Genomic DNA, 26,550 nt, shown 5'->3' on the forward strand with positions numbered 1-26,550 from the left:
TCCATTTGTACTGTATATATTCAGCTCCGTTTCTGCAACCGCTTTCAAATTGTACCCTTTCATCATTTGCTTTTCCCTGTTCTTCCTACCCTTTTACTAACAAAGTAACCGTGCCATTTTGAATTGTGTATTGTGAATTTACCAAATTAGTAATTGCTATTATTGTTGTGTACCATTTCGCGAGGTTATTTAGTTATGAGAAGGTTTCCAGATTCCGTCCTAGATGTCCAAGTACTGTATTTATTCCACATCTGTCCGGAGCCTATAATTTCGAAAAGCAATGCTTTATCAATGCCAGACGGGGGCACCATTTGCTAAAGTTTGGATTGCGTTGCTTGCCATATTCGAAGTCCTGTCTCAGTGGCCAAAGGTCCAGTGCTTGTTTCCACTCTGAAAGTTTTAGTAACTAATTGGTCCTTCTGGACTTGAAGGTGGGTGTGTTAACTTTTTTATTTAAAAATAGCCAGTGTGCATATATGCAAAAGTGTTGGTGTAGTTTCCCCCTCCCCTCAAAAAATAGTTGCAGAAAAACTAAATTAAGCCTATGCACTCTAAAGTGAGTATGAAACCTTTGTCTGGAAGTTAACGATAAATGATCAGTGCGAATGGAATAGTAGGTGTGAAGAGTATTTGAAGATACACGGCTACCTTCTGCGCCGTTCCAGTGGCGAACGCGTTTTATGACATCACCGGCCCGGGACAGATTAATTGACAAGGAGGGGAAAGTCGCAATTCTTCTTGTGAGTGTAATTTCCTCCTCTGCAGAAAGAGGTCCTCGGAAACTGCTCTTTGAAGCAACAAAAGCTGGATACCAAGTGTGTATAGGTCAGCAGCTGTACAAAGTCGAGCTAAAGTTTGGGCTTTCGTGGGGATTCTTGCACTGGACTGTATTAATGATTGACGGTTCGTTAACTTTCAGGGTGCACATGTCAGTACTGTAATCTGTTATTATTTCAGAGTTCTCGTAATTGCGGTCTGTATTTCCTAAATTACAGAAGGCAGAAAAACAAATGGGAAGGGAGGATATTTAAAATTTATTATTTTTTTAAAACATATTTGGGTTCATAGTTCCCATTTTTTGTAGTAGACCAACATTGCCCAATTAAATTAGAAGTTTTTTTTTTGAAAAAAAACCTGTACTGCTGTCACCTGTGGATAATTATTTCTGCTGGTGTTGAAATAAATACTGTACAATGCTTCCACAGGTGTTGTGATCTGACTCCCAACACTGAGGGGTTAACATATTTTTTTAAAATCCACAGGTGGCTTCATAGTGGCCAATATCGTAATTAGTTATTGCAGAGCATGATATTTAGAAAGAAAAGGCAAAAGGGAGACGCTGGGGGCTCTAGCCAGGACAGTAAAGTAAGGAATGACGCTGGTGCAGTATAAGTGGAGATAAAGGACAAAAGCACTAAAGGCAGTCACTTACTGGCTCCTTGATAGCGGTGACAGAGACAGATCAAAATGTGATTGGCAGCAACAAAAATGCAGTAACTGTGGGGAAACTTTAATCCTGCACAGACTGGGCCAGTCAAATTGTAAAATGTAATTTGGATCAAATGAAATGGGTGCATTTTTGAGGAGCAGTATATTAGAGAACAAGCTAAGGGACAGGCAGTTTTAAGCCCTAATGAGACAAAGATAGTTAGTAATCTTGTATCGAGGGATATTCTTGGGAAATAATAGGAATAAAATGGCATGTTATGTTCAGTCCAGGAGGAACACAAAGAGTCTGAAGTGGAGTCTTGAATTTAAATAAAATCAATTACATGGGTATGAGTAGTGAATAGGTCTGGATCTGAAAATTAGATTAAGAAGTTTGCCAATAGATAAAGAACAGGAACAGCAAGCAGCTGAGAATGAAGAGCTGCACGGCAAAAGTGATCTGACTGTGTAACCAATTAAGGATATAGCTAGAATAAAGGATGAAATTTGTGTTGATGAGAAAGTACTAAGCCTGAGGATTCATAATTTTGTGACCTGCGGGTTCACAAAAGAAAAAGTAGAAAAATGTGAAATAAACTAGCAATAAATAGAAACTAGAAACTGCAATTTTATAAGTAAGAAAGAGTGATCAGAATCTGGTTTAATATCACTGGAACATGTCATGAAATGTGTTGTTTTGCTCCACCTTTATATTGCAATACATAACTATAAATTACAATAAGTATTAAAAGATAAGTAGTGCAGAAAGAGAGGGAAAAAAGTGAGGAAGTGTTAATGGATTCTTCGTCCATTCAGAAATCTGATGGCAGAGGGGAAGAAGCTGTTGCTAAAATGTTGAATGTGTATCTTCAGTAACATAAGTTAAGAGAAAAAAAATTCAGAAAGTCTGCATTTTCTCTAGGCAAATTAAACTAATATTCCTATGGGGGGGGGGTTGGAAGGAGAGGATGGGGGGAGGGGGAGGGGGAGAAACCAAAAATATAGGAAATTCTAGATTAGTTAGCCTGATATGGGTTGTTAGAAAAACAGTGCAGTTTATTTTAAGGATGTGTCAATTGAACACTTAGGAAATCATAATGTAATTAGTGAAAGCCAATGTGGTTACATGAAAAGGGAAGTTTATCTGACAAATCTAATAAGAGTTTTTTTTCTGAGAAAGTGAGAAGTAGATGAGCTGAGGGAAAATAGTGAATGTGGTGTTTCTTAAATTTAATAAGGTACAACAATAAAAGTAGTTATTATGAAACTGGGACTCATGGATTTGGGGGTAACAGAGTTGCTTAAAGGTCAAAAGAGTCTGGAGATAACTTTCAAGTTGGCAGGTTGCTGCGCAAAGGGAAATTTCTACTAGGCTTTCTGCTTTCCCAAGTATATTAATAACTTAAATGGAGCAACAGAGTAACACTGCAACACTGAGCGTCATAGGAAGTCATTCCTGTCTGTGGCCATCAAACTTTACAACTCCTCCCTTGGAGGGTCAGACACCCTGAGCCAATAGGCTGGTCCTGCACTTATTTCCTGCATAATTTATATATTACTATTTAATTATTTATGGTTTTATTACATTTAATTATTTATGGTTTTATTACTATTTAATTATTTATGGTTTAACTGTAACGAAAACCAATTTCCCTCGGGATCAATAAAGTATGACTATGACTATACTATGACTATGACTATGATGTATACAAAGCTTGCTGGGAAATTTAGCTGTGAAGAGTCTAAAATGTCTGCAAGCGGTATAGGTGTTTAAGTGGGTAAGAATGCAGGTTTGGTCTGGAAAAATGTGATGAAGAATAAAGAGATTTCAATTGTAAGAGGTATTGAATATTGGTGCACATGGAGACCTTGATTTACTGCTTCACAAAACACAGAGAATGACCATGTTAGCACCACAAGGATTTAAGAAGGCAAAATGTGGGCTGGCATTTGTTGCTAGGCAGCCAGGAGTTCAAGAATAAGGAAGTCTGCTGCTACTCCATGTGACTCTGGTGACTGCACATTTGGAGTCCTCTACAATTATGGTCTCTGTACCTAATCAAGGGTATGCTGGGCCAGGAGGTTGTTCACTTGACACTTGTCAGATTTGTTCCTGGGAGAGATTGATTGATTAAGAATTGGATGATACTTACCAAAGTTGAGAAGAATGTGAGGTGATGTTATTTAAACGTGGATCTTTCTAGAATTGAATGGCAAGGATGACAGGAGAGAACTGATGTGGAAACTACAGACTCGTGAAGAGTCTGCACCAGTTATTCTCAAACCCTACAGACCTTGTACCCCAGGAAGCCGAGTTTGATTGATGGAGAAGCATCTATGATTTAAGAAGACCATAGGAGATACCAGCCTCGTTAAGAGGAGTGTGAGAGACAGCGATCCTGGGAGAGGATAAAGTGTGTAGGAGATAGAGGCTCAGTGAGTTTAGAGCGATGATCATAGCCAGCTGAAAGGCTTCTTCTGGATGAATTCACCTCTGTCAGTACTGTGGGGACCATCATCCCACCCTCGGATCATTGTGGAACACCACACACAACTTTGTGAGTGGCTGGAAGTTCAGCTGCGGTTTTCTGGTTTGAATTTCTGCGTTGTGTCACAAGCTTCAGCAGCACCAGTTGCAGGGACCTGGGCTGGTGGCATGAGGGTGATGACTGATGGCTGGTGATGTTGAGTCCTCACTCGTGGGGAGAATGAGGAGCCAGCAGCTTGCAGAGGGCAGAGGAGAATGGGTGATTCAAGGGGACAAAGAGAAGGTGGGAAATGAAGTTGAGAGGGAGCAGAAAGGGATGGAAGCCAAGAGGTAATAGGGTGGGTCTAGGTAGGGCTTGAAAGGCCTAGACAGAGTAGACATGAAAAGGATATTTCTGACAGTAGGGGAGTCTCGAATCAGAGTGCACTGCCTCAGAATACAAGAACATTCCTTTAGAACAAAGATGAGAAGGAATTTCTTTAGCCAGAGTGTGGTGAATTTGTAGAATTCAGAGCCAAATCATTGGATATATTTAAAGCAGAGATTGATAGGTTCTTTATTAGTAAGGTTACTGGGAGAAGACAAGAGAATGTGGTTGAGAGGGATAATAAATCAGCCATAGTGGAGCAGATCTCCTGTCAAGACAATCTTCCGCGTGCAAGGTCAACCTCTCATTGTAAGAATTCCTACACAGGCAACTTCCATCCTAACAAGATGAAGAGGATTTGAGTCATCCAGAGTCCTGAAGGACTGTCCAAGAGGATTACAAAGAGTAGCTCAGGAAATTAGTCAGGTGTTTGCATTGAGATAGATCTTCCAGGAGTTTCAGATAAATTTCATATTTGAACTACAAAATGGAATGTGCCAGAATGTTTTTTAATTGCATTCTTATTACAGTCAGTTTATTAGTTTGATGCAAAGCAAGAAGATAGATAATAAAGAGCTTGTTCTATGACCTCCTGAGCAACAAAAAAATTCCAATATTCTATTTCCAAAGGTCATCCTCAATCAATGTGAAACCTTTTGTGTACTGATAAAAAGTAACAGCCCTCATCACTTAATTTACTGCCATTTATTGTCTCAGAGTCATTGTTACTTCTGAAATATTTGCAAACAATCTGCGTAGCCGCCAAATATTATTTCTGAAAAATGTGATAGAACTGACGTCACCATGTATCAAAAGCAAAATCTGTAGTCTTTATTCTTCTGTTTTTGTGAAACAAAGTAAGTTCTTTGCCTCTTTCAGTTGTAGGAGTTGGAGTATTGGCAGAGTCAAATGCTCTAAAAGTAGAGTTGGCTTTGTATCCTTTTCTTCCTATGAGAGGTTTTTGACCTGAAATGTTCTACCTTTATTTGTTTCTGTGCTGAATGTTTCCAGGATTATTTAGTTTCATTTTATATCTCAAGCATTCATTAACATGTATTTTCTTGCAATGAGGCAGTGTCTTGGTTTTAAGTTCATTTGCATTTAGATTTGCACTTTGTTGCGCACGCCATGGAAAGTAAACCATGCTGCAGCGAAACAGATGCATCTGACGTAAATGTCTGAAGTCTGCAGAGCTGCAGGGAACAATGCAGAGCAGAATTGTTGCTATTTCCCAGAGTCAAGAGAGAAAATGGCAGAGCAAATCAACTGAATTTGCTCTGTGCTCCTCTATGCAATATGTTATTTGGAGTGAGTGAGGAAGAAGCCCTTCATTTGCTTGGAAAGTTATGAGGATCATCAGGGCAAATTATCTTGTAAAATGTTAGAAAACAAAACTTCCTTTATATTTCATTCAGTTTTAGGCTTCCTCTTTGAGCCAAAGAATGGCGTCGCAAAGGTTAAACCTCCGCTTGGCTGTGTGTTTGCTGAATATCTCTGAAGCCAGAAAGAAAGACATTGTGCAAAGTGTTGCTAAGGCTGCACTCAGTGATAAACAAGGTAGATTTAATTTATTTTATTACCAGTACAATTCTGAGAAAAAGTTCCTTCTTGAAATTCTTATGGATCAGCTTTTGCTTTGATTACAGGACAGAAGAAAATGCAAACAACTGTACTGAACATATTTTCAGATTATGACTACAACAGATCAGTTCTAACTCTTGCAGGTTCAGTTGAGACATTAGGTAAGATTTCATTTCATTTGGCTCTTAAAGTTATATTTTTATTAACTCTAGAAGCAATAAAGTGATTTCTGGGTCGAGGTAAATTCTTGAATGCAGAATTCAAGTTTGAAGCTCAGATCTGATTTCTCCGTGGGATTTAGGTTTAGTATTTACAAATTGGATAACAAAGGGGAAATTTGTTTGGGGCTGTCATGTTCATGAGATGAGAGAAGAAAAAAATGGTCCTGCTGAGTTGATTCTGGGACTCATTATTGACTTTCTGATTGTCATGGGACTATTTCAGTGGATTTCTGAGGGAAGCGTTGTGATTGGAATTCATGAACAAACATCTATAAACTAAACTTAGTCACCTCTTCCAAGAATATGAGAAAATAAGACATAGAGTAAATATCTGGCCTTTGTGCCTCTCAGTCAGATTATAGACAATCTTTACCTGTGGGCAACTTTCTGGCATTAACTCTATATCCTCAAATCACTTAGAATCAAAATCTATCAATTATTATTTTACGTAAACTCAGCTTTCCTGAGTAGACAACTTCTTTTGAAAGAAGAAATTCTTTCTCATCTCTGTTCTGGATGGATGACCTCATATTTTGAGATGGTGTCCCTGGTTCTGGGAAACGCAAACAGGAGAAACATCATCTCTGTATCTAACCTGTCAAGCATCACAAGAATTCCTATCCTCATTCCTGTTCTGACATTTTGGTCCATGGCCTCCTCTTTTGCCACGATGAGCCCACTTTCAGATTGGAGGAGCAACACCTCATATTCCGTCTAGATAGCCTCCAGACTAATGGCATGAACATTGATTTCTCTAGCTTCCAGCAATTATTTCCTCTGCCCTTTACCTCTTCTTCATTTCTCCACTCTGCCCTCTTACCTCTTCCTCACACCTGCCCTTCACCTCCCCCCGGTGCCCCTTCTCCTTCCTTTTCTTTGAGGATCCACTCTCCTCGCCTCTCAGATTCCTCCTTCTTCAGCCCTTTGCCTTTTCCAGTCATCACCTTCCAGGGGGTTACTTCATTACCCCCTCCCCCCACCCCCCTGGTTTCACCTGTCACCTTCCAGCCTGTCCTCCTTCCCCTCCCCACACCTTCTTATTCCTTTCCACTTCTGATGCAGGGTTCTCAGTCTGAAATGTCAACTGCTTATTAATCTCCGTAGCAGCTGCCTGACCTGCTGAGTTCCTCCAGAATTTTGCGTGTGTCACCATAAGAATTTAATGAGAATTGGATCTGTTGGCTAAATGTTTCTTTAAAGGATACTGACACTCCATGCTGGGAATCAGTCTGTTAACCCTTTGTAGCTTTCCTTCTGTTGGGCAAGTCTGTCCCTTGGGTAGGGACACCATGTCAGTAGGCTTTCTGTGTTGTCCTGATTCTAATGAAGGTGAGATGGGATGGAGCAGAGTGTGGAAATATGGCTGCACTTCTGCATTTTGCTTGAGGGACAATGAAAAAACACAAGAAACTTTCAGGGTATAAATAAGGAGCTTATCAGTAATAGAAAACACACAGGAAAAGTGATAGAGAATATATTCTGCCTTAAATATGGGCTTGTGGTATTAAGATTAAGTTGACAAACATTTCAGACATGCCATTCACCAGCCGAACTGCTTGTTTGACATCTTATGCATTGTCAGGGAGTGAGCATCAGGCACCAGGACAATACAGTCAATGGAATGGAATTTTAAAGTCTTTCTTAATTATATCAGTGATTTTTTTTTATTCAAGGAGAAGTTAGTAGTATTCTGTCATTTTTAGTTAAAAAATAAGTTAATTTGCCACTACTAACCCAATCCTTTATAAAAAAAAAGGATTTCTTCAATCTCCAGCCCAGTCAGGTCAATGGGTGAAAACTTTAATTAGCTGATGCATTTATTTTGCAGAACTTTTGACTGTCACTTTAACCAATAAAAGAGAAGGGAGAGGTGCTTGCAAACTGATCCAAAGATTTGAGGGTGGGTCTGTGAAAATTGTTAAGGTGCCTTAAGTCAAAAGAGACAGCCATTGATGTATCTGAAGTTCAAGGCACTTTTCCTCTTACAGGTAACTCCATTTTGTCAGCATGCGTTGAAGCATTTAACTTAATTGACATGAAAGCTCATATTGGCATTCATCCCTGTCTTGGAGCTGTGGACCTTGTCCCCATTTACCCTCTCTCGGAGTCTGTTAGTCTGGAGGAGTGTGGTAGAGTGGCTCGTGGTGAGTTAAGTTCAGCACATGCTTCTTTTTATTCACACTTGAATGAAAGCTCTGTTGCCGTCTTATTATCTGCTTTGATTCAGCAGTAATACTGTCATCTCTCAATTTGGAGCATATAAAAATAGAGTGCAAGAAAGATTTGGCAGGTCAGGCAGCATCTGTGGAGAGAGAAGCAGTTAATGTTTCAAGCTGATCTTTAAACAAAACTTTCCCAAGAGGTGTATAATGTAGGCTGATACATTTTTGCAATACCGAGGAGTCAGGGGTACCACCTTTTGAATGAGATAGAAAACTGAAGTAATGACTGCTGGTGAAACAGACACTAGACATTATATTATACAGGAGGGGGGAATTTCTTTTTGGAGGCCTGGCTAACATTTATCCCTCAACCAGCATCGGTTAAATCATTGCTGTATGTAGGAACATCTTCTGTACGTATTGGATGCTACATTTCTTGCATTAAACAAAACTTCATAAGAACTTCATTTTTTGTAAGGACTTTGGAAAATCCAGTGGTTATGGAAGATGCCATGAACATCACAAAATCATGCAGTTTTGCCGTCTAGGAGAAGCAAATCTGACCCATTAGCTCTGGTTTGCTAAAGTACCAATAGAGTTTGCTCTACTTCCCAATTCTTTTCTTATATTCCCTCATTTTCTGCACCTTGTATATTTATCTGTTTGTCTTTGAACACTTTATTGAACGTTTCCACCACCCGTATCAACTTAGGCTAATCCTAATCATAGATAAGGAAGTTTCCCTTTAGGAATTTCAGATCTGCAGCCTCTAGGTATCAATCACCCAGCCTTTGAAAATGGGTTCTCATTGTCCATTCTCACTGAACTTCTCAAGTCATTTCATGCTGCAGGAACTTGATTAGTCAAGTAGCAACTGTGCAGGCAAAGGAATGGCACCCCACACCCACCTTCATGCAGGGTCTTGATCCAAAACATCAATCATCCTCTTATCTGCACAGATGCTGCTGGACCTATTGAGTTCTCCCAGCAAAAACTAAGCAGAACAAGCTCAGCTTCTACAGATAGAACTTGTATCTGTGATCTATCAGAATCAGGTTTTATATCACAGGCATATGTTGTGAAATTTGCTGTTTTGTGGCAGCGGTACATTGTACAGCATAATAGATATAATAATTAAAAGTTCCAAATAAACCTATTCTCAAAGTACATACACAGTATGTCACCATACACAATCCTGAGATTCATTTTCCTGCGGGCATACACAGTAAGTCCAAGAAACTCAAAAGAATCAGTGAAAGACCACACCCATCAGGATGGACAAGCAACCAGTGTGTAAATACAAAAGAAATATTAATAATAATAAATGAACAATAAATATCGAGAGCATGAGATGAAGAGTCTTTGAAAGTGAGTCCATAGGTTGTGGGAACAATTCAGTGATGGGTGAGTGAAGTTATCCCCTCTGGTTCAAGAGCCCGATGGTTGAGGGGTAATAACTGTTCCTTAACCGGGTGGTGTGAGTCCTGAGGCTCCTATACCTTCTTCCTGATAGCAGCTGTGAGAAGAGAGCATAGCCTAGGTGGTGGGGTCCTTGATGATGTATGTTGTATCCTTGCAACAACTTTCTGTGTAAATATGCTCAATGTTGGGAAGGGCTTTGTTTATCTGTGATGGACTAGGCTATATCCACCTGCTATTTCTCGGCTTTTTCGTTCAAGTGCATATGTAGGCATTTCCATGTCAGGCCATGGTGCAATCAGTAATACACTCTACACCACAGAACATTAGAAGTTTGTCAGAATTTTAGATGACATGCTGAATCTTCACAAACTCCCACGAGATGGAGGCACTGCCGTGCTTTCTGACTGCACTTGCGTGCTGGTCCCAGGACAGGTCCTCCAAAATGATAACACTGAGGAATTTTAAAGTTGCTGAACCTCTCCACCTCTGATCCCCCGATGGGGATTGGTTCATGGGCACCCAGCTTCCTCCCCCATGTCCTGGGTGATGGGGGTCCTTAATGATGAATACCACTGTTTTGAGTCATCACCTTTTGAAGATGTCCTTGATGCTGGGGAGGCTTGTGCCCATGATAGAACTGGCTGAGTTTGCAACTTAAAGCAGCTTTTTCTGATCCTATGCAGTGGCCCCTCCACACCAAACGGTGAGACAACCAGTTTATGTGCTCTCCACAGTACATCTGTAGAAATTTGCTAGAGTCTTTTGTTAACATACCAAATCTCTTCAAACTCCTAATGAATTATAGCTGTTGATGTGCCTTCTTTGTAATTGCATCAATATGTTGGGTCCAGGATAGATCTTCAAAGTTGTGGACATCCAGGAACTTGAAACTGTACAGCCTTTCCACTTCTGATGCCTCAATGAGGTCTGGTGTGTATGTTCTCTCGATGCGCCCTTCCTGAAGTCCACAGTTAATTCCTTGGTCTTGCTGACACTGAGTGCAGGACTGTTATTGCACCTCTGGAACCATTATAGTAAAACTTTCATGTCCATTGTGTGGTGCCCATCATTGGAAAGTACACTAGCTAAGCTCAAAGTATTGTTTTATACAAGTTTAGTATAACTTCCTGGTGTTTGTACTTACCACCTTTGTATAGCAAACCCAACACCTAATTTGCTTTTGTAATTTCTTTCATAAGCCTTATCCTTGCACCTTTGAAACCATTTACTATTTCACCAAGGTGACAATGCAGAAAACAACAATAATTGACCACCATAGATTAATAATCAAACCTTTCTTGGGCTGAAAGTGAAAAAGAAATTGTTTCGTAAGTGATGAGTCTGCAGAAGGGAATGGGCACTGGGAATGTATTCTGCACTAGAGTAGCGTCTGCACAGCCAGTGATTCGGCCACAGGATATTTGGTTTTTATTCATTCTTGTGATGTGGAAATGCTGGAATTTGTAGTCTGTCCCTAATTGCCCCTGAACTGGGGAGGCATGTAAGAAATTTGCACGCGTAGGAATCATACACAGGCCAGGTTGTTGATCCAGCAACTTAACCACTGTGCCTCTGAACACATCTTTGCCTTTGTGAATGCCTGAAAGCATGTTTAGAGCAGAGATCTGCAATATTGATTTGAGAAAGTAAGCCTGAGTCTAAGTTTGCAGGAAGAATTGTTTTAGCTTCACACAGAGGAATTTGTAGCCCACACCTTTGGCATTCTGAAAGAACCCTTACAGATCCAAGACACAAGAAATTCTGCAGATGTTAGAAATCTTGAGCAGCACACACACAACGCTGAAAGAGCTCAGCAGGTCAGGCAGCATCTATGGAGGGAAATGGGCAGCTGAAAGTTTGTGCTATGACACTTGGGGGGGAAATCTGCAGTAAAGTGGGAACCCCAACACCTCTGTTTAAAGGAATTATTAACTATTTGCTGATTAACGATTGGTTAATTTCTTTCTTGTTTTGACAATTCTACAGTAGGTTAGTGTCTTCTAAGTTTAGCTTAAACTGCACAGGTCTACAGGGAATGCTGAGACAGTTACTGAATCACTTCTTGCTGAATTAATTCTGCACCAATTGCTCTCAGCGATGGATGTAGCAGTAGACACTTTCTTTATAATGTTGTGTGACTGCATGAATAACCAGGGAGCTGCAGGCAAGACTTGCTGCTGGAAAAGGAGAAAGAGGAGAAGCTCTCAGCAGGAGGCTGTTGAACAAGAGCTTTGGGTAGCACTCTTCAACTTAAATTCCAGTAAGGAACAATATACTGTATGAGATGTGTGTGCTTCCATGCAGATGATTTCACTGCCATCTTCTGTAGCCAAGACTGTAACGATAGAGCAGGGCAAGGACTGTATTGCCATTGACATTCATAAGCTGATGCTGGAGATACTGGCAATGTATCACATTTTGCCATCCATCTTTTTATGAGGGTTCATTGTGATTGTTTATTTAATGAGAGCTCACTACATTTCATTGTCTTTGCTGGCCAGCAGGTGGATATCCTTCAAAGTTCAAAGTAAATTTATTACCAAAGTATGTATATGCCATCATATCTTGCCCTGAGATTCATTAGAATATAGTAGAAACAATGAAAAACTGCACAAAGACTGAAAAACAACCAGTGTGCAAAAGAAGACGATCAGTGCAAATACAAGAAAATGGTAATATTTATAAATAAGTAAATAAATAATACTGAGAACATGAGTTGTAGAGTCCTTGAAAGTGAGTCCATAGGTTATGGAATCAGTTCAGTGTTGAGGTGAGTGTATTTATCCACACTGGTTCAGGAGCCTGATGGTTGAAGGGTAATAACTATTCCTGAACCTGACGGTGTGGGACCTAAAGCTTTTACTAAGGTTCTTAGGAAGTTTTCAGAGATTTCAAGCTTTACCAAAGGGGCTAGTGGTGTGACTATGGGATATGCACCTTTGTGGTAACATATTTCTGCCCCGTTGTAATCTGGAATGGCAATGGATTCCATTTTCTCAATGTTTATCAGATTTGTAACCATCGATGGAGAATTCCTGGTATCCTGACTTCCGTTACAATGCATTTATTCTGGACCAGGCCATGGTACATATTGTACTTGACCCTTTGCCACAAACCAGAGGGTGGCTACAGGACAACAAGCTGTATCTGCTGACAGACTGGATGAGGCCTCCAGTAGACAACACACACACGCACACTAGAATGCATACAATGGACACCAAGTTTCACACAAATTGTCTGGCTACCCTCTAATCTGATGGTATGAATATTGATTTTTCTTTCCAGTGAACGAAATTAACCCCCCCCCCACATTCCTTTAGTCCCCTCTCTGGCCTTTTACTTTTCATCTACCTATTACTTCCCCTGGGTCCCCTCCTTCCCCTTCTCCGATTGTCCGCTCTCCACTGTCCTCTCCTGTCAGCTTCTTTCTTCTCCAGTCCTTGACCTCCCTCCTCCCCCCCCCCCCCCCCATCTGGCTGGCTTCCTCTTTACCCTCTCCCCACCTTGTAATTCAGGCATCTCCCCCCTTCCCTATCAGCCCTCTCAGTTTAGCGGCCCATTTCAAGTGGCATAGCACCATCATCATGAAGGCCCTACCCTTGGGACAGTTGTGTTCTGAGCAGCTGAAGATGGGAGGAGGAGTGGAGAAAAGAAGGAAGGGAGGAAAGAAGCTAGAGATTTTTTTTCTTCCAAGGCTGTCTTGTGAGGAGTTCATGCATGCATAACCAGCAAATGCAATCCAAACCCCTTGTTCATCTACAATTCAGTACTTCCTCATCTGTCTGTCAAAGATTGCTGCTTGTTTTCTCGATCAGAAGGTAAAAACTAAAGTCTTCTTAAAGTATACGTTTCAAGCCAAATGTGTATGGTAAGTTGTGCTGTATTCCTAACAGAACATGCAATTATCCACAGTGATGTCCTCCTGGTTTAGTGCTCCTGAGCGGCAACATCAATATTGCTGGTGGAAAATTTCTCTTTTCAGCAAGAGGTTAGGCTCCAGATGGCCTTGGATAATGACTCAAGGAACTTGACTTGCTGACAGCACGGCTGGGCATGAATAGCAGAAGTCCAGCTGGTTGCCGTTCCCTGTAGAGTAGCAGGGTGGGAGAATGATTGGCTCCTGCCTGAAAGACAGCGGTAGGTTTGAGCTTCAGAGAGTCATCGCAACTTTTCAGAGCATTACCTCGTAACCCATATTTTCTGTTTGATGCTTTCTACCCCAACATATCAAAAGCTCAGTCATACTAACAGCATGGGTCCTACCTATGTTATGGATGTCTGACTAGCAGTATGAACAGCCTATGCATTTGGGGAACGGTGGGGATGAATTTGTCAGCTGCTGCAGAGCAGCTGGCATCATCTGCCTTGAGGAAGCTCCATTCCTGGTGGCATTTCTGACTTGCAAACTACTTGGGTTATAGCTTTCAGTAACGGAACCTTGCTGTAACCTGGGAATGATGCATATAATTAATTTAATACTTCAGAACACAGCTTTCTCATCCAGGATGACTTGATATAATTACTATTTAATATTTACCTGTTTAATAAGGAAACCGAAACAGAGATTGCAAATGCTGGAGTTCTGGAGCAACAGACAAAGGAGCTAGAGGAACTCAGCAGGTCAGGCAGCATCTATGGAGGGAAATAGACCGTTAACATTATGGTGAACACTCTTCATCAGCACTTCATCACCATGTCACCCAGGATTCAGAAAGCTGTGTTTAGGGACATAAAATCCATTATACAGGTTGTCCTCAGGTTAAGACAGGATTCCCACATGGCAGAAGATGCCTACAGCCCTGTAACAGGACTAAAAAGGAAGCATACTGTATACGTTGTCATTGTAGTGTGTAGTCATAAGTCTTGACTATGGCATCCATGTGAACATACTGGGGCAGGTGTAGCTTGCAGGGCTAAGTGCCAGAGGGAGATCAGTAGGGAGGGATAAGTGGGCAAGGGAGTCAATTGGAGAGCAATCCCTTTAGACAGTGGAGCAGGGGAGAGGGAAGCGGGAATAGTTGTGTGAATGGCATTGCCTTAAGGCTGCCTTGGACTTCTGGGACTAACTGGGTGGACAACTTAGTGGGTATAGATTGGTTGGGCTGAAGGACCTATATTGCTCTTTTGTTTTCCATCCATTTAAATAGAATGCGTTATTGACATAAACTCAATGGCTAGTTTATTAGGTACCTCCTTTACCTAATAATGAGGCCAGAGTGTATGTTCATAGCCTTCTGCTGCTGTAACCCATCCACTTCAAGGTCTTCTGCACACCATTGTTGTAACGTGTGGTTATTTGAGTTACTGTCGCCTTCCTGTCAGCTTGAACCATTCTGGCTATTCTCCTCTGACCTCTCTCATTAACAAGGTACTTTCATCCACAAAACTGCTGCTCACTGGATGCTTTTTGTTTTGCACACTATTCTCTGTAAACTATATAAATCTCAGATCAGCAGTTTCTGAGATAGTCAAACCACCTCTCGGGTATTGACAGTAACTTAGATCACATTTCTTCTCCATTCTGATGTTTGATGTGAACAACAACTGAACTTTTTGACATTGTATGTATGAGTTAGTGCATTGAGTTGCACCACGTGATTGGCGGATTAGATAATTGCATTAATGAGCAGGTGTACTGATGTACCTAATATACTGGCCACCGGCTGTAATGTACAATAATCAATCAAGTCGTCCAGCAACTTGAATTAAATGGATAATTGATAACCTGTAGGCGTGAGGTCACTTTGTCTGTGTCTACCAGCTTGGTTTTGCATACAACATCCTGGTTACAATGCAGATCACCAAGACCATCATTGAAGATGTTCTTGGCAGATCTGCATAGGGGAATTTATTCTGCTTGATGCACAGAGGAAGTTGGTTACTCTGGTTGCTATTATTGTAAATGACACCCTTTATAACCATGATTAAGGCAAGGTATCCAGGCATCTTGACCTGCCTTGTACGGCCTTTGACATGGTTGATCACACCATTATCTGTCCTCTGTCTTCTGACTGGGAGGCATTCTTCCACTGTTATCTGTTTACTCATAGACAGAGAATTAATTGCAATGGCTTATCTTCCTGCATTTACATCATTTCCTCTGCAGTGCCTCGTTTTCCTCCTACAGATCTAACCGTAGTTCCTTCCTCTTGTTTAACTACAAGCTGCCCCTTGCTATCAGAATCTGGAATCTAGATGCCCAATTCTCACCGCTATCATCTTTCCCAATCCTCCAGTGTCAGAGTTGGAATCAGGTTTAACATCACTGGCATATAGTATATCGTGAAATTTAATATTTTGTGGCAGCAGTACATTGCAAATCATAATAAAACAATTATAAATTACCATATAAGGTATATTTTAAAAATAAGTAAGTAGTGCAAAGTGAGGGAAATAAATAGTGAGGTAGTACTCATGGATTTATTGTCCATTCATTCATCTGATTGTGGAGGGGAAGAAGCTGCTCCTGAAACGTTGAGCATGTGTCTTCAGTCTCCTGTACCACCTCCTTGATGGTAGCAGTGAGAAGAGGGTATGTCCTGGGTGATGAAGAAGAAAGCCCTTAACTCCAAGTGGAGTCATCAGGATGCCGTCATGATGGCGATTTTTTAGCAGGCTTTCTTATTTTTATGAGGCCAACCCAGCACGGATGGAAAACATGCAAGGGAGCTGGCTGGATTCGAACTCGGGAGCCCTCGCTCCGAAATCCAGCACTGATGCCACTACACCACCAGCCAGCCTATGTCCTGGGTGATGGGGGTCCTTAATGATGGATGCTGGCTTTTTGAGGCATTGCCTTTTGAAGGTGTCCTCCATTGGGAAGACTAGTTCCTATGGTAGAGCTGACTGAGTTTACAACTTTCTACAGCTTTTTCCAATCCATTGCAGTGGCCCCTCCATACCAAACGGTGATGGAACCAGTTAGAACCCTCTCCATGGCATAGCTGTAGAAATTTATGGGTGACTTTGGTGACATACGAAGTCTCCTCAAACTCCTAATTAAATATAGCTGTTTTCGTGCCTTTGTTGCAATTGCATTACTATGTTGGGCCCTGGATCAATCTTCAAAAATGTTGACACCCAGGAACTTCAAACTGCTCACCCTTTTTACTGCTGATCCCTCAATGAGAATTGGTGTGTGTTCCCTCAACTCCCTCTTCCTGAAGTCTTCCTGAGTCTTCCTCAAGTCTTCCTGAAGATTAATTCCTTGTCATTGAGTGCTAGGTTGTCTGATCTGTCACACGTTTTGTCTGATAGGAAGGCACTTGCTCTAATGAAGCCCTTGTATTTGAATCTTGGTGCAATCTCAGTTCTTTAGCCACTGGCTCCATCCTTCTCCCTCCCTGTGTGTTGTCTATGGGTGAATCATGCTGGTTGCAACTTCAATGTTACATTAGTCCTTCAGTGGGCTTCCAACTGTTATCAAGGTCCATAATTTACAGCTCCATAATATCAACCAAAACCTGTGCTTCAGTTACTTTCTACTGCAGCCCTCATCCATGCCTTAGTAATGCGAGATTCCAATGCTCTTCTGTCTGATTCTACACCAGCACTCAGCCGTCCGTATCCCATCTTGCACACAGTTCTGATTGTCCATCAGGCCTGTGATCACTTGCAAATATTGGATCTTGTATAATAATGACTTGACCTTAAAATATATGATTTAGGATTCTCTTAGGCAGGTTGCTTTGACCAAGTTTTATGCTATTTTCTAAGTTTACTTGCGTGATCCATCTCATGTCCAACTTTGTTCAATAACTCTGCTGTCAAGTACCTTGAGTCACCTCACTACTTTAAATTGCCCTCAGGAACCTTATTCCTGTTATGACGGTGAGAAGAAGGGGTGAGGGCAGATGTGTGGGAAATCGAGATGCAGGTGGGGGCAGCATCGATGGTGGTGGAAGGGAAACTCTGCTGTTTGAAAGAAGAGGACATCTCAGATGTTCTCGAACAACCACTTGGGTGAGGTATCTAATATAGATAACTAGCAAAGATTTATTATGTTAGGAGTGAAAAGGTACAAACGTAATGTGCTCAGCATATGTAATGAGCAGCGTTCAGTGGTACTCTCCTGAGGCAAACTCCCGTGGTGGTAAACAAAGCACCAGAGTGCGAAAAGGGAAGACCTTTTATCTAAAAGCTGCAGAAAATTAATCTTCCTCTGACCATTTTTGTGGATTCTGTTTTACTTTGATTGAGAGCAGAACCTTCTTCATTTAATTAGCACATTGGTGCAAGAGTTAGATACCAGAGCAGGCTCTGTGAGTCGAGGATTTACTTATGTTTTTTTATATGCTCTGGTTTTTACATGCCAGGTCTTCTCTTACATACCAAATATGTACCAGTTAGCAGGTTAATTGGTCCTTGTAAATTGACCTGTGATTCGGCTAGCGTTAAGTAGGTGGGTTGCTGGGCATTGCATTTCGTTGGACTAGATGGGCCTGTTCTGTACTATATCTCTCAATAAAAATATATAAATAAAATACATCTCTTCCTCACAGATATTGCTGAAAAGTTAATAGTCGATGTGCCAGATTGTAGTCTCTTTTATTTTGGATACGCTGATCAACCTCTCAAACGAACTCTGGTCCAGCGCAGGAAAGAACTGAACTGGTTTAACAGGAGCAGCTTAAAGGTGAAGGAAAGAATGCCAGATGTGGGAGCTGCAATTTCTCCCAGATGTGGTTTAACAGGTGGGTTTTCTGAACTGAAATCTACAATTATGTGATTGAAGTGAATAAGTGAGTGTCAGGATTACAGTCAGAAAAACTCTAGGTTCCCAGATGCACAAACACTGTCTTTATCTCCACTGTTCCATCTTGGCATAGCATTATTATGACTTCTATTCATCCCTGCCTCAGTTGATACAAATTGCACCATCTGTCTCTGAGTTGCTTAACTATATTGTTAATGTTCCTGTTCCTTTAAGTCAGGTGGGCTTTACTGTTGCTGATTTTAGCATTTGATTTTAAAATGCTACTTTTTACATCAGAGCTGCACTTTCATCTAGATTTGGAGCTTGCCTGGAAAGTTCTTTGGTTCATATACTACTTTCCCATGACCCAAATAATATCACTGATGTTGAGTATTATCTATTTTATTTGGTAACAGAGACCAGCTTATCAATTGAAAAGGAGTGAAGACTGAATTTCTGCCAGTATAAACTTGAACTTCATGACATCTGAATTCCAAAATATGTTAGATCTATATAACTGAAGTGCTTATAGTTTCTTTTAATGAATGAATTTGCATCACATTCAGCCTTTGAGAACATTTGGGACAATGTGCTGCAAGTGTGGATAGTTGTGTGTTTATAGTTTCATTTTCAGCTTTTGATAAGATTTCAAAGTTCAAAGTTAGAGATATATTTTATTTTCAACGTACATCTATGTCACCATATACAACTTTGAGATTCATTTTCACGTGGGCAAGCTCCACAAACCTACAGAATAGTAACTATAACAGAATCAGTGAATGACTGCCAAACTAGGGCTTTCAACCAGAGTGCAGAAAACACAAACTGCGCACATGCAAAAAAAAGAAACAATAATATAAATAAACAAGCAATAAATATCAAGAACGAGAGATGAAGAGTCCCTGAAAGTGTGTCCATTGGTTATGGGAACATTTCAATGATGGAGCAAGTGAAGTTGAGGATTTAGTCAAGGGAAAGTTGATGCTCATTGTAAGTACTATGTGAATGACAAATCTGTTTAGGATCCCAGGCAAAAATAAAGTGGAATAAGAAAGGAAATTGAGTTTTTTAGGTAATAGTTAGACAGCATACATGGTCATAATCCTGGAATACTCACCCTAAGGGAGGAAAAGAGGAATCTGAGGAATTGGCATCCTATGCCCATCTTCTCTCAAAGTTTGCCTTCCTGCTTTGTTTAGCTACTGTATCTGACCATTTGTATCTCATAAGCTTCCGACCCCCTCATTGGTCCATCACCAATTCTGCAATTTCGTCTTTTCTGTTTCCTCCCCGTTCGCTGTTGAAATTCACAATCATGTCTCTGCCACTTTTAGACAAGCCTGTTGTACTTCACATTGCTTTGATCTCCTATTCTGCGTACTTCGTCAGCCAGACATTATTCATCACATGGCTTGTATTTCAACCTGCTTCTAACCTGTCTTATGTGCATGACTTTTAAAGTCATTTTTAGTGTTTTCAGATCATATGCTTTAACTTTCTCTATCATGACCATTTTCTTTGAAATTCTCCAGCTTTTTAATGACAGTATCCTGAGCATTCTTGACTCTTTTTCTTTGCTACTGGTGACGCTAACCCTTGTTACCCCAAAGTTCCCTCTCTATGTTTTTACACTACTCTACATCTCTTTCCTCTTATCATTTGCAAGAGAAAATAGAAAATGCTAGAAAAAGTTTGCAGTTTAGGTAAAATTTATAGACAACAAAACTGATTTAGTATTTCGAATTGATGAGTTTTTGTAAAAACTCTTTGCAAGTTGTTAATTTTATAACATATCAGGTAATTGCCGTCTTCCAATAGAACAATCCCTGCAGTCCTGTTCCTCTTTTTATATCTCTATACCTCTTCAGCTTGTGTTCTCTCACTCATGCCCATCAATTCCCCTTGAATCCTTTTTGCTATAAACCCACACCTGGGAGTAATCTACCATAGCCAATAAACCTACAAGCACAATTTTGGCTTGCAGGAAAAAATTGGTACACCTGTGAGGACCCAACAGAGTCATGTAGAGGATGTGCACAGGCAATGCCAGAGGTCAGGATCAGTACAGCAGTGGCACTAACTGCTGCACCGCTGTGAACCTGGGAAAGATGAAGATGTAGTTTTAAACCAAACTAATTACCATTTCTGAAAAGTGGCATCCATTAAGAATGTTTTTTTTTGCCCTTTTAGGTATTGGTGCCAGCCCATATGTTATGAACTGCAATGTGACCATAGACACACAGGATCTGAATGTTGGACAACAGATTGCTAGTGCCATCCGTGGAGCAAATGTTGGTGGCCTTAAGGGCATCCAGGCAATGGCCTTTCCTCATGAGGGTACCGTGGAGATAGCCTGTAATGTGGAGAGCTTTAAGGATGAGCCTTTACCACCGCTGGCGGAAGAAAGGGAGAAATATATTTCTTATCGCATTCAGGGTGAAGAATACCCATACTTTTCTCCAAGTTCCATTGAGAAGCAGATTAAAGGACTGGCTAAAAACCTCGGAGTTGCAACAGTGGGCACTGCATTGGTTGGTTTCACACCTGAACATTGCAAGAGTTTGGCAGAACAAGCTTTACGGGAAGGGACTGGAGAGTTCTGGAAAAAGTGCAAGGTCATTACAATGTAAGGGAGGCTTGTTAGTGTGAGGAGCAATGCTGAGCTCATCACATAGACGATCCTCTGTACAATAAAATTGATATTATCAGTCTGGTAATCATGTTCTTGGAAAATGAATAAGAAGATCAATGAGTGGGAACAAATGCTTGCAAAAGTTTGGCATCTGCAATTGATATTGAAAATTTTTTTATAAATGCTGTGAGCTGGAAGATGGATAACCAATTTCCAAAGAAAGCCTGTGCCACTGTTGACACTCTGTGGTTGTTGGGAGGATATGCTTATTTGTTGACCCAGATTTGGTGTTAGTAATGGCAGTAGGACTATCAAGTGTCACAATCGTGGAAAATCCATGCTCAGATTTTGGAATCGGCTTAGGTAAATGTGGAAATCTGAAGATGCTGTCCGTGATTCTGTCTTCCTGGCAAGCAGGATTGTGTGTGGCCTTTTCCAGTGGTATCAAGGGAAATCACTTAACAGAAGCGACATTCAAACAACTCTTGCTGTTACGCAGCCTGCAAATGCTATGCTCTTTTCCCTGAGGACTAATTAAACTTTTAATAATTTATTATAGTTATTAAGAATTCTTAACTTACTGCCAAACAAATTATTTTGCCTTAAATAAAACTGTACTACAATGTGGATTTTAATTAACTCACAAACATTTCTAATATTGTGACTGTTTTTCAAAATTAAATCTTTAAAAGAATTTCAGGTTCTACGTTAATTCTGTGTGTTTATATTTACAATCTGTCACAGGTGTAAAATTTCCCTTCTGATTTACTGTGAGAACTCCTCAATGCCATTGATTTTTTTTAACAAGCTTGATGGTGCAATAATTGATGAACACCATTGATAAATGTGGATAAAGGCCTTACTGGGATGGAAAAGAAGTTCTTGTGACAGATCTTTTGATCTTGTTTTATGGGAAGCTTCCTATGAATTCAGTGCCAAGCACCATTGCTTCACCACTGACCGGAGATTCTGTGCTATGATCTTTTGGAACAAATTTCCTCTTTGCCTGAAGACAGTGGCTCATGATTACTTGGATATTTACAGGTCATTAGAGTCGTAGAGAGTTACAGTTCCAAAATAGATCCATGAGATCATTGAATCCATACCAACCATTAGGAACCCGTATCTGCAGAAATTGTTTTCTGTCTGATTTTTCCTCACTCTATTCTCATCAACCTTCCCATCCCCAAGTTCTACCACTCACCCATACAATAGGGACAGTTTATGATGATCATTTAAACTACCATCCTGCACATCTTTGGGATGTGGGAGGAAATTGGAGCACCTGGGGAAACCCATGCAATCACATGCCAACTCCACGCAGCACCAGAGGTTCACTTTGATCCCAGGTCACTATGCCATGACATTGTGGCTCCACAAGCTACTCCACTGGTCCATACAAATGGTTTTGAAAACTCTTGGATCTCACCAGTGTGTGGCTTGGCAGTTCCATCTGCCGGAGGTTTTACCCAGGATAAAGAGTGTCATTTCCAGTTGCTGAAGAGAATAACAAGTTGTTCAGCTGTTAAATACATTCCTTGACACAGAGAAATTTCATGGAGTAGGTAAAGTGGAGAATCCTTGCCATAAAATGGGTAGGAGAAATGTCTGGGTAGCACCTTGTTTCTTTCAACCCACCCATTATTGAGGCTCTCCAATGGTTGCACTTGCCTTTGAGCACTGTGCTGCTTGGGTGAAGATTTAGTAATAAAATTCCTAGCCCCACAACTCCAAGTTGTAACAATGCAATGCCATGTGTAAGCTTTAGAAACACAGAAAACCTACAGCACAATACAGGCCCTTTGGCCCACAAAGCTGTGCCGAACATTTCCTTACCTTAGAAATTACCCAGGGTTACCCATAGCCCTCTATTTTTCTAAGCTCCATGTACCTATCCAGGAGCCTCCTAAAAGACCCTATCGTATCCGCCTCCACCACTGTCACCGGCAACCCATTCCATGCACTCACCACTCTCTGCATAAAAAAACTTACCCCTGGCATCTCTTCTGTACCGACTTCCAAGCACGTTAAAACTGTGCCCTCTCGTGCTAGCCATTTTACCCCGGGAAAAAGCCTCTGACTATCCACACGATCAATGCCTCTCATCATCTTATACACCTCTATCAGGTCACCTCTCATCCTTCGTTGCTCCAAGGAGAAAAGCCAAATTCACTCAACCTATTCTCATAAGGCACGCTCCCGAGTCCAGGCAACATCCTTGTAAATCTCCTCTGCACCCTTTCTGTGGTTTCCACATCCTTCCTGTAATGAGGCAACCAGAACTGAGCACAGTACTCCAAGTGGGGTCTGACCAGGGTCCTATATCGCTGCAACATTACCTCTCGGCTCCTAAACTCAACCCCACAATTGATGACGGCCAATGCACCGTATGCCTTCTTAACCCCACAGTCATCTTGCGCATCAGCTTCGCGTGTCCTATGGATATTGATTCCAAGATCCCTCTGATCCTCCACACTGCCAAGAGTCTTACCATTAATACTATATCCTTCCATCATATTTGACCTACCAAAATGAACCAGCTCACACTTAGCTGGGTTGAATGCCATCTGCCAATTCTCAGCCCAGTTTTGCATCCTATCAATGTCCCGCTGTAACCTCTGACAGCCCTCCACACTATCCACAACACTTCCAATATTTGTGTCATCAGCAAATTTACTAACCCATCCCTCCACTTCCTCATCCAGGTCATTTATAAAACTCACGAAGAGTAGTGGTCCCAGAACAGATCTCTGAAGCACACCACTGGTCACCAATTGCCATGCAGAATATGATATAATATCCATACAACCACTTTTTGTCCTCTGTGGGCAAGTCAGTTCTGGATACACAAAGCGGTGTCTCCTTAGATCCCATGCCTTCTTACTTTCTCAATAAGCCTTGCATGGGGTACCATATCAAATGCCTTGCTGAAATCCATATACATTACATCTACTGCTCTACCTTCACCAATGTGTTTAGTCACATCCTCAAAAAAATTCAATCAGGCTCATAAGGCATGACCTGCCTTTGACAAAGCCATGCTGACTATTCCTAATCATATTATGCCTCTCCAAACGTTCATAAATCTTGCCTCTTCAGGATCTTCTCTATCAACTTACCAACCACTGAAGTAAGACTCACTGGTCTATAATCTCCTGGGGTCTCTCTACTCCCTTTCTTGAATAAGGGAACAACATCCACAACCTTCCAAACCTCTGGAACCTCTCCCGTCCCCATTGATGATGCAAAGATCATCACCAGAGACTCAGCAATCTCCTCCCTCGCCTCCCACAGTAGCCTGGAGTACATCTCGTCCAGTCCCGGTGACTTATCCAACTTTAACGTACTAAATCTCATGTTAATCACTAGTAGTCTTGTAGACTCATCAGCAAGGTACAGATAATTTATCAAACAGAATTGCACAGATTTCTCTTTTAGAAAGCTTATGAGATGCAGAAGTCAAGACTAAAACAGGAATTTTAGAAGTCGCGAGTGCTCCTTGATGCAGCTCTCTGTTAAAGCATTTGTTTCATGTTAGAATGTTTTGTGCCTTTCAAAGGAATTTTGATGGGGGATTGGTCCCAGCATCACTTCTGTGCGAATTGTTAATTGGCTGATCCATTTCCTTCTCAGGACTCCAGATTGCATCATTAAGGTACAGAAGTTCTCTCCTTTTTTATTAAACCCAAGAGAAGTTAAGTAATTTGATTTCATAAAATTAATTTTATGGAAACCATATTAAATTCACACACCCTACATAATCCCCATAAAATGGCAATATGATTATGCTAATGTGGCAAATATTATTGAAAACCACTAGTGTGTACTTACTTTCCCCATTTTCTCCTGTGTTCTAAACATTCTGACTTTCCAGCGATATGAATCCAGGGATGCCTGGCATCCATTGATAGCTCATCCTGTGGCCATTGTTTATGAATAAACTTGAACACTATCAATAGGTTGTACTATCCTGAAGGGAGTCTCAGCAAGGCCAGAGCTTGTGCTCATATGACATCAACATTTTATACAAAGTCACTGACAATTATCAGGACAAGTGCTGCTGATTTTGTTTTTTTAAATATTCCAACCCCGAGCTGCATAGCTCAGTTGTAGAATTTTCGCTTAGGATCAACAAAGATCTGCTCAGAGCAGGCCGTAAACCCAGGATATTCTCCACCGCACTTCCAGTTAGACCAGTCATTAACTCTTCTTGCTGGGAAAGTAGTTGAACTCAAGAACTGTTGAAGGAAATTGGGATTACCAAGATGCATCCTACTGGACTATAGTACTGTCTGTCAAATGAATGCATTTAATTTGAAACTGTCTAAATGATGTTCTATTACATATTTAAACAACCTTTGTATATTTTAAAATTCTACAATTATAACTTTATTACAACTATCTGAACAAAAGCAGGGATGTAATCGGGACTGGTGGGCTTGGGTTGTAAGGAAAGTCTGGATACTCTGGGACGCTTTTCCCTGGAGCTTTTAATAACCACATAACTGATTTTCAGATTTTTAATTGTGAAGATTTAGTGATATTAATATTTGAAGCTGCAACCTTTTGCACTATACTCCTGCTACGCAGAATACTTCCTGGGTAAAATTCAACTTTAGCAAGGGTGCACAATGGCCAACAGTGGAGTGGCTGGTCTTTTCTTGCTGATGTCACTAAGGTTTGCTGTGTTGCAGATGGTCAATCCAATGTTGTGCATTTTGGAGAGACTGAAATTCTGGAAGTTGCCTAACGTTCACTGTATTATCATTACAAACATATTTGAGTATTGCTAATATTAGCAGAAGTTTGACAGATCAAAGCTGATGTGCAAATTTGCATTTTGGTATGTAGAACTCTGCTTTAGCATGAATGTACCTGTCTCCCTGTTTATAGTAATGCAGAGTTAACAAAATACATCAGACCTTTAAATGTTTACCCTTTGTATGCCCTGACCCAAACCTGATCACTGAAGTATAGCAATCCAGGATAGCAATCTCAGGATTGCTACCAGTGCCATGTGCAGGCAGGCTTAGAAATAGTAAGATAGCACAGATCAACACGTGGCTGAAGACATGGTACAGGAGGGAGGGCTTCAGATTTATAGATAATTGGGCAGTTTTCCAGGGAAGGTAGGACCTGTTCTGGTGGGACGGTTTACATCTGAACTGGAGGGGGACAAATATTCTTGCAGGTAGGTTTGCTGGAGAGGCTTCCATGGATTTAAACTAGATACAGGAGGGAGGGAACCAGAGTGTAGGAACAGATGTAGGGGAGAAGGAAGAAAAAGAAAATAGTAAAGTTGTTTGCACCATTAGTGATGAACAGAGAGTAAGAGGTGGAAAATTTCTTAAATGCATTTATTTTAATGCTAGGAGCATTGTAAGAAAGGTGGATGGGCTTACGGCAAGGATTGATACCTGGAAGTATGATGTTGTAGCTATTAGTGAAACATGGTTGCAGGAGGGGTGTAATTGGCAACTAAATATTCCTGGATTTCGTTGCTTCAGGTGTGATAGAATTGGAGGGACAAGAGGAGGAGGTGTTGCATTGCTTG

The 26,550-nt window shown here is 40.9% G+C and overlaps 1 protein-coding gene across 4 annotated transcripts; it reads left to right on the plus strand.

Moving 5' to 3' along the window:
• The first annotated feature begins 344 nt into the window (after positions 1-344).
• On the plus strand, positions 345-21,653 carry ftcdnl1 (formiminotransferase cyclodeaminase N-terminal like 1). 4 transcript variants are annotated; one of them, XM_072259612.1, is made up of 6 exons: positions 345-431; positions 5,699-5,840; positions 5,912-6,025; positions 8,074-8,229; positions 18,171-18,362; positions 20,555-21,653. In XM_072259612.1, exons 2-6 carry the CDS (start codon positions 5,726-5,728, stop codon positions 20,992-20,994), a joined length of 1,017 nt encoding a protein of 338 aa, XP_072115713.1. In that variant the 5' UTR covers positions 345-431; positions 5,699-5,725; the 3' UTR covers positions 20,995-21,653. The 4 variants fall into 4 exon arrangements, with proteins under 4 accessions (XP_072115713.1, XP_072115714.1, XP_072115716.1 ...); XM_072259613.1 differs by having other exon boundaries at positions 5,930-6,025; XM_072259615.1 differs by lacking the exon at positions 8,074-8,229.
• Positions 21,654-26,550: the final 4,897 nt, after the last annotated feature.

Source organism: Mobula birostris, chromosome 6, assembly GCF_030028105.1.
Source record: "Mobula birostris isolate sMobBir1 chromosome 6, sMobBir1.hap1, whole genome shotgun sequence".
Classification (NCBI taxonomy): Eukaryota; Metazoa; Chordata; class Chondrichthyes; order Myliobatiformes; family Myliobatidae; genus Mobula; species Mobula birostris.

Bases quoted from the DNA above. Each gene is read 5' to 3' on its own strand.
- ftcdnl1 (XM_072259612.1), top strand. From the start codon at position 5,726: ATGGCGTCGCAAAGGTTAAACCTCCGCTTGGCTGTGTGTTTGCTGAAT. The intron at 8,230-18,170 runs GTGAGTTAAGTT...TCTTCCTCACAG, and splicing joins GTGTGGTAGAGTGGCTCGTG to ATATTGCTGAAAAGTTAATA. The intron at 18,363-20,554 runs GTGGGTTTTCTG...TTGCCCTTTTAG, and splicing joins TCCCAGATGTGGTTTAACAG to GTATTGGTGCCAGCCCATAT.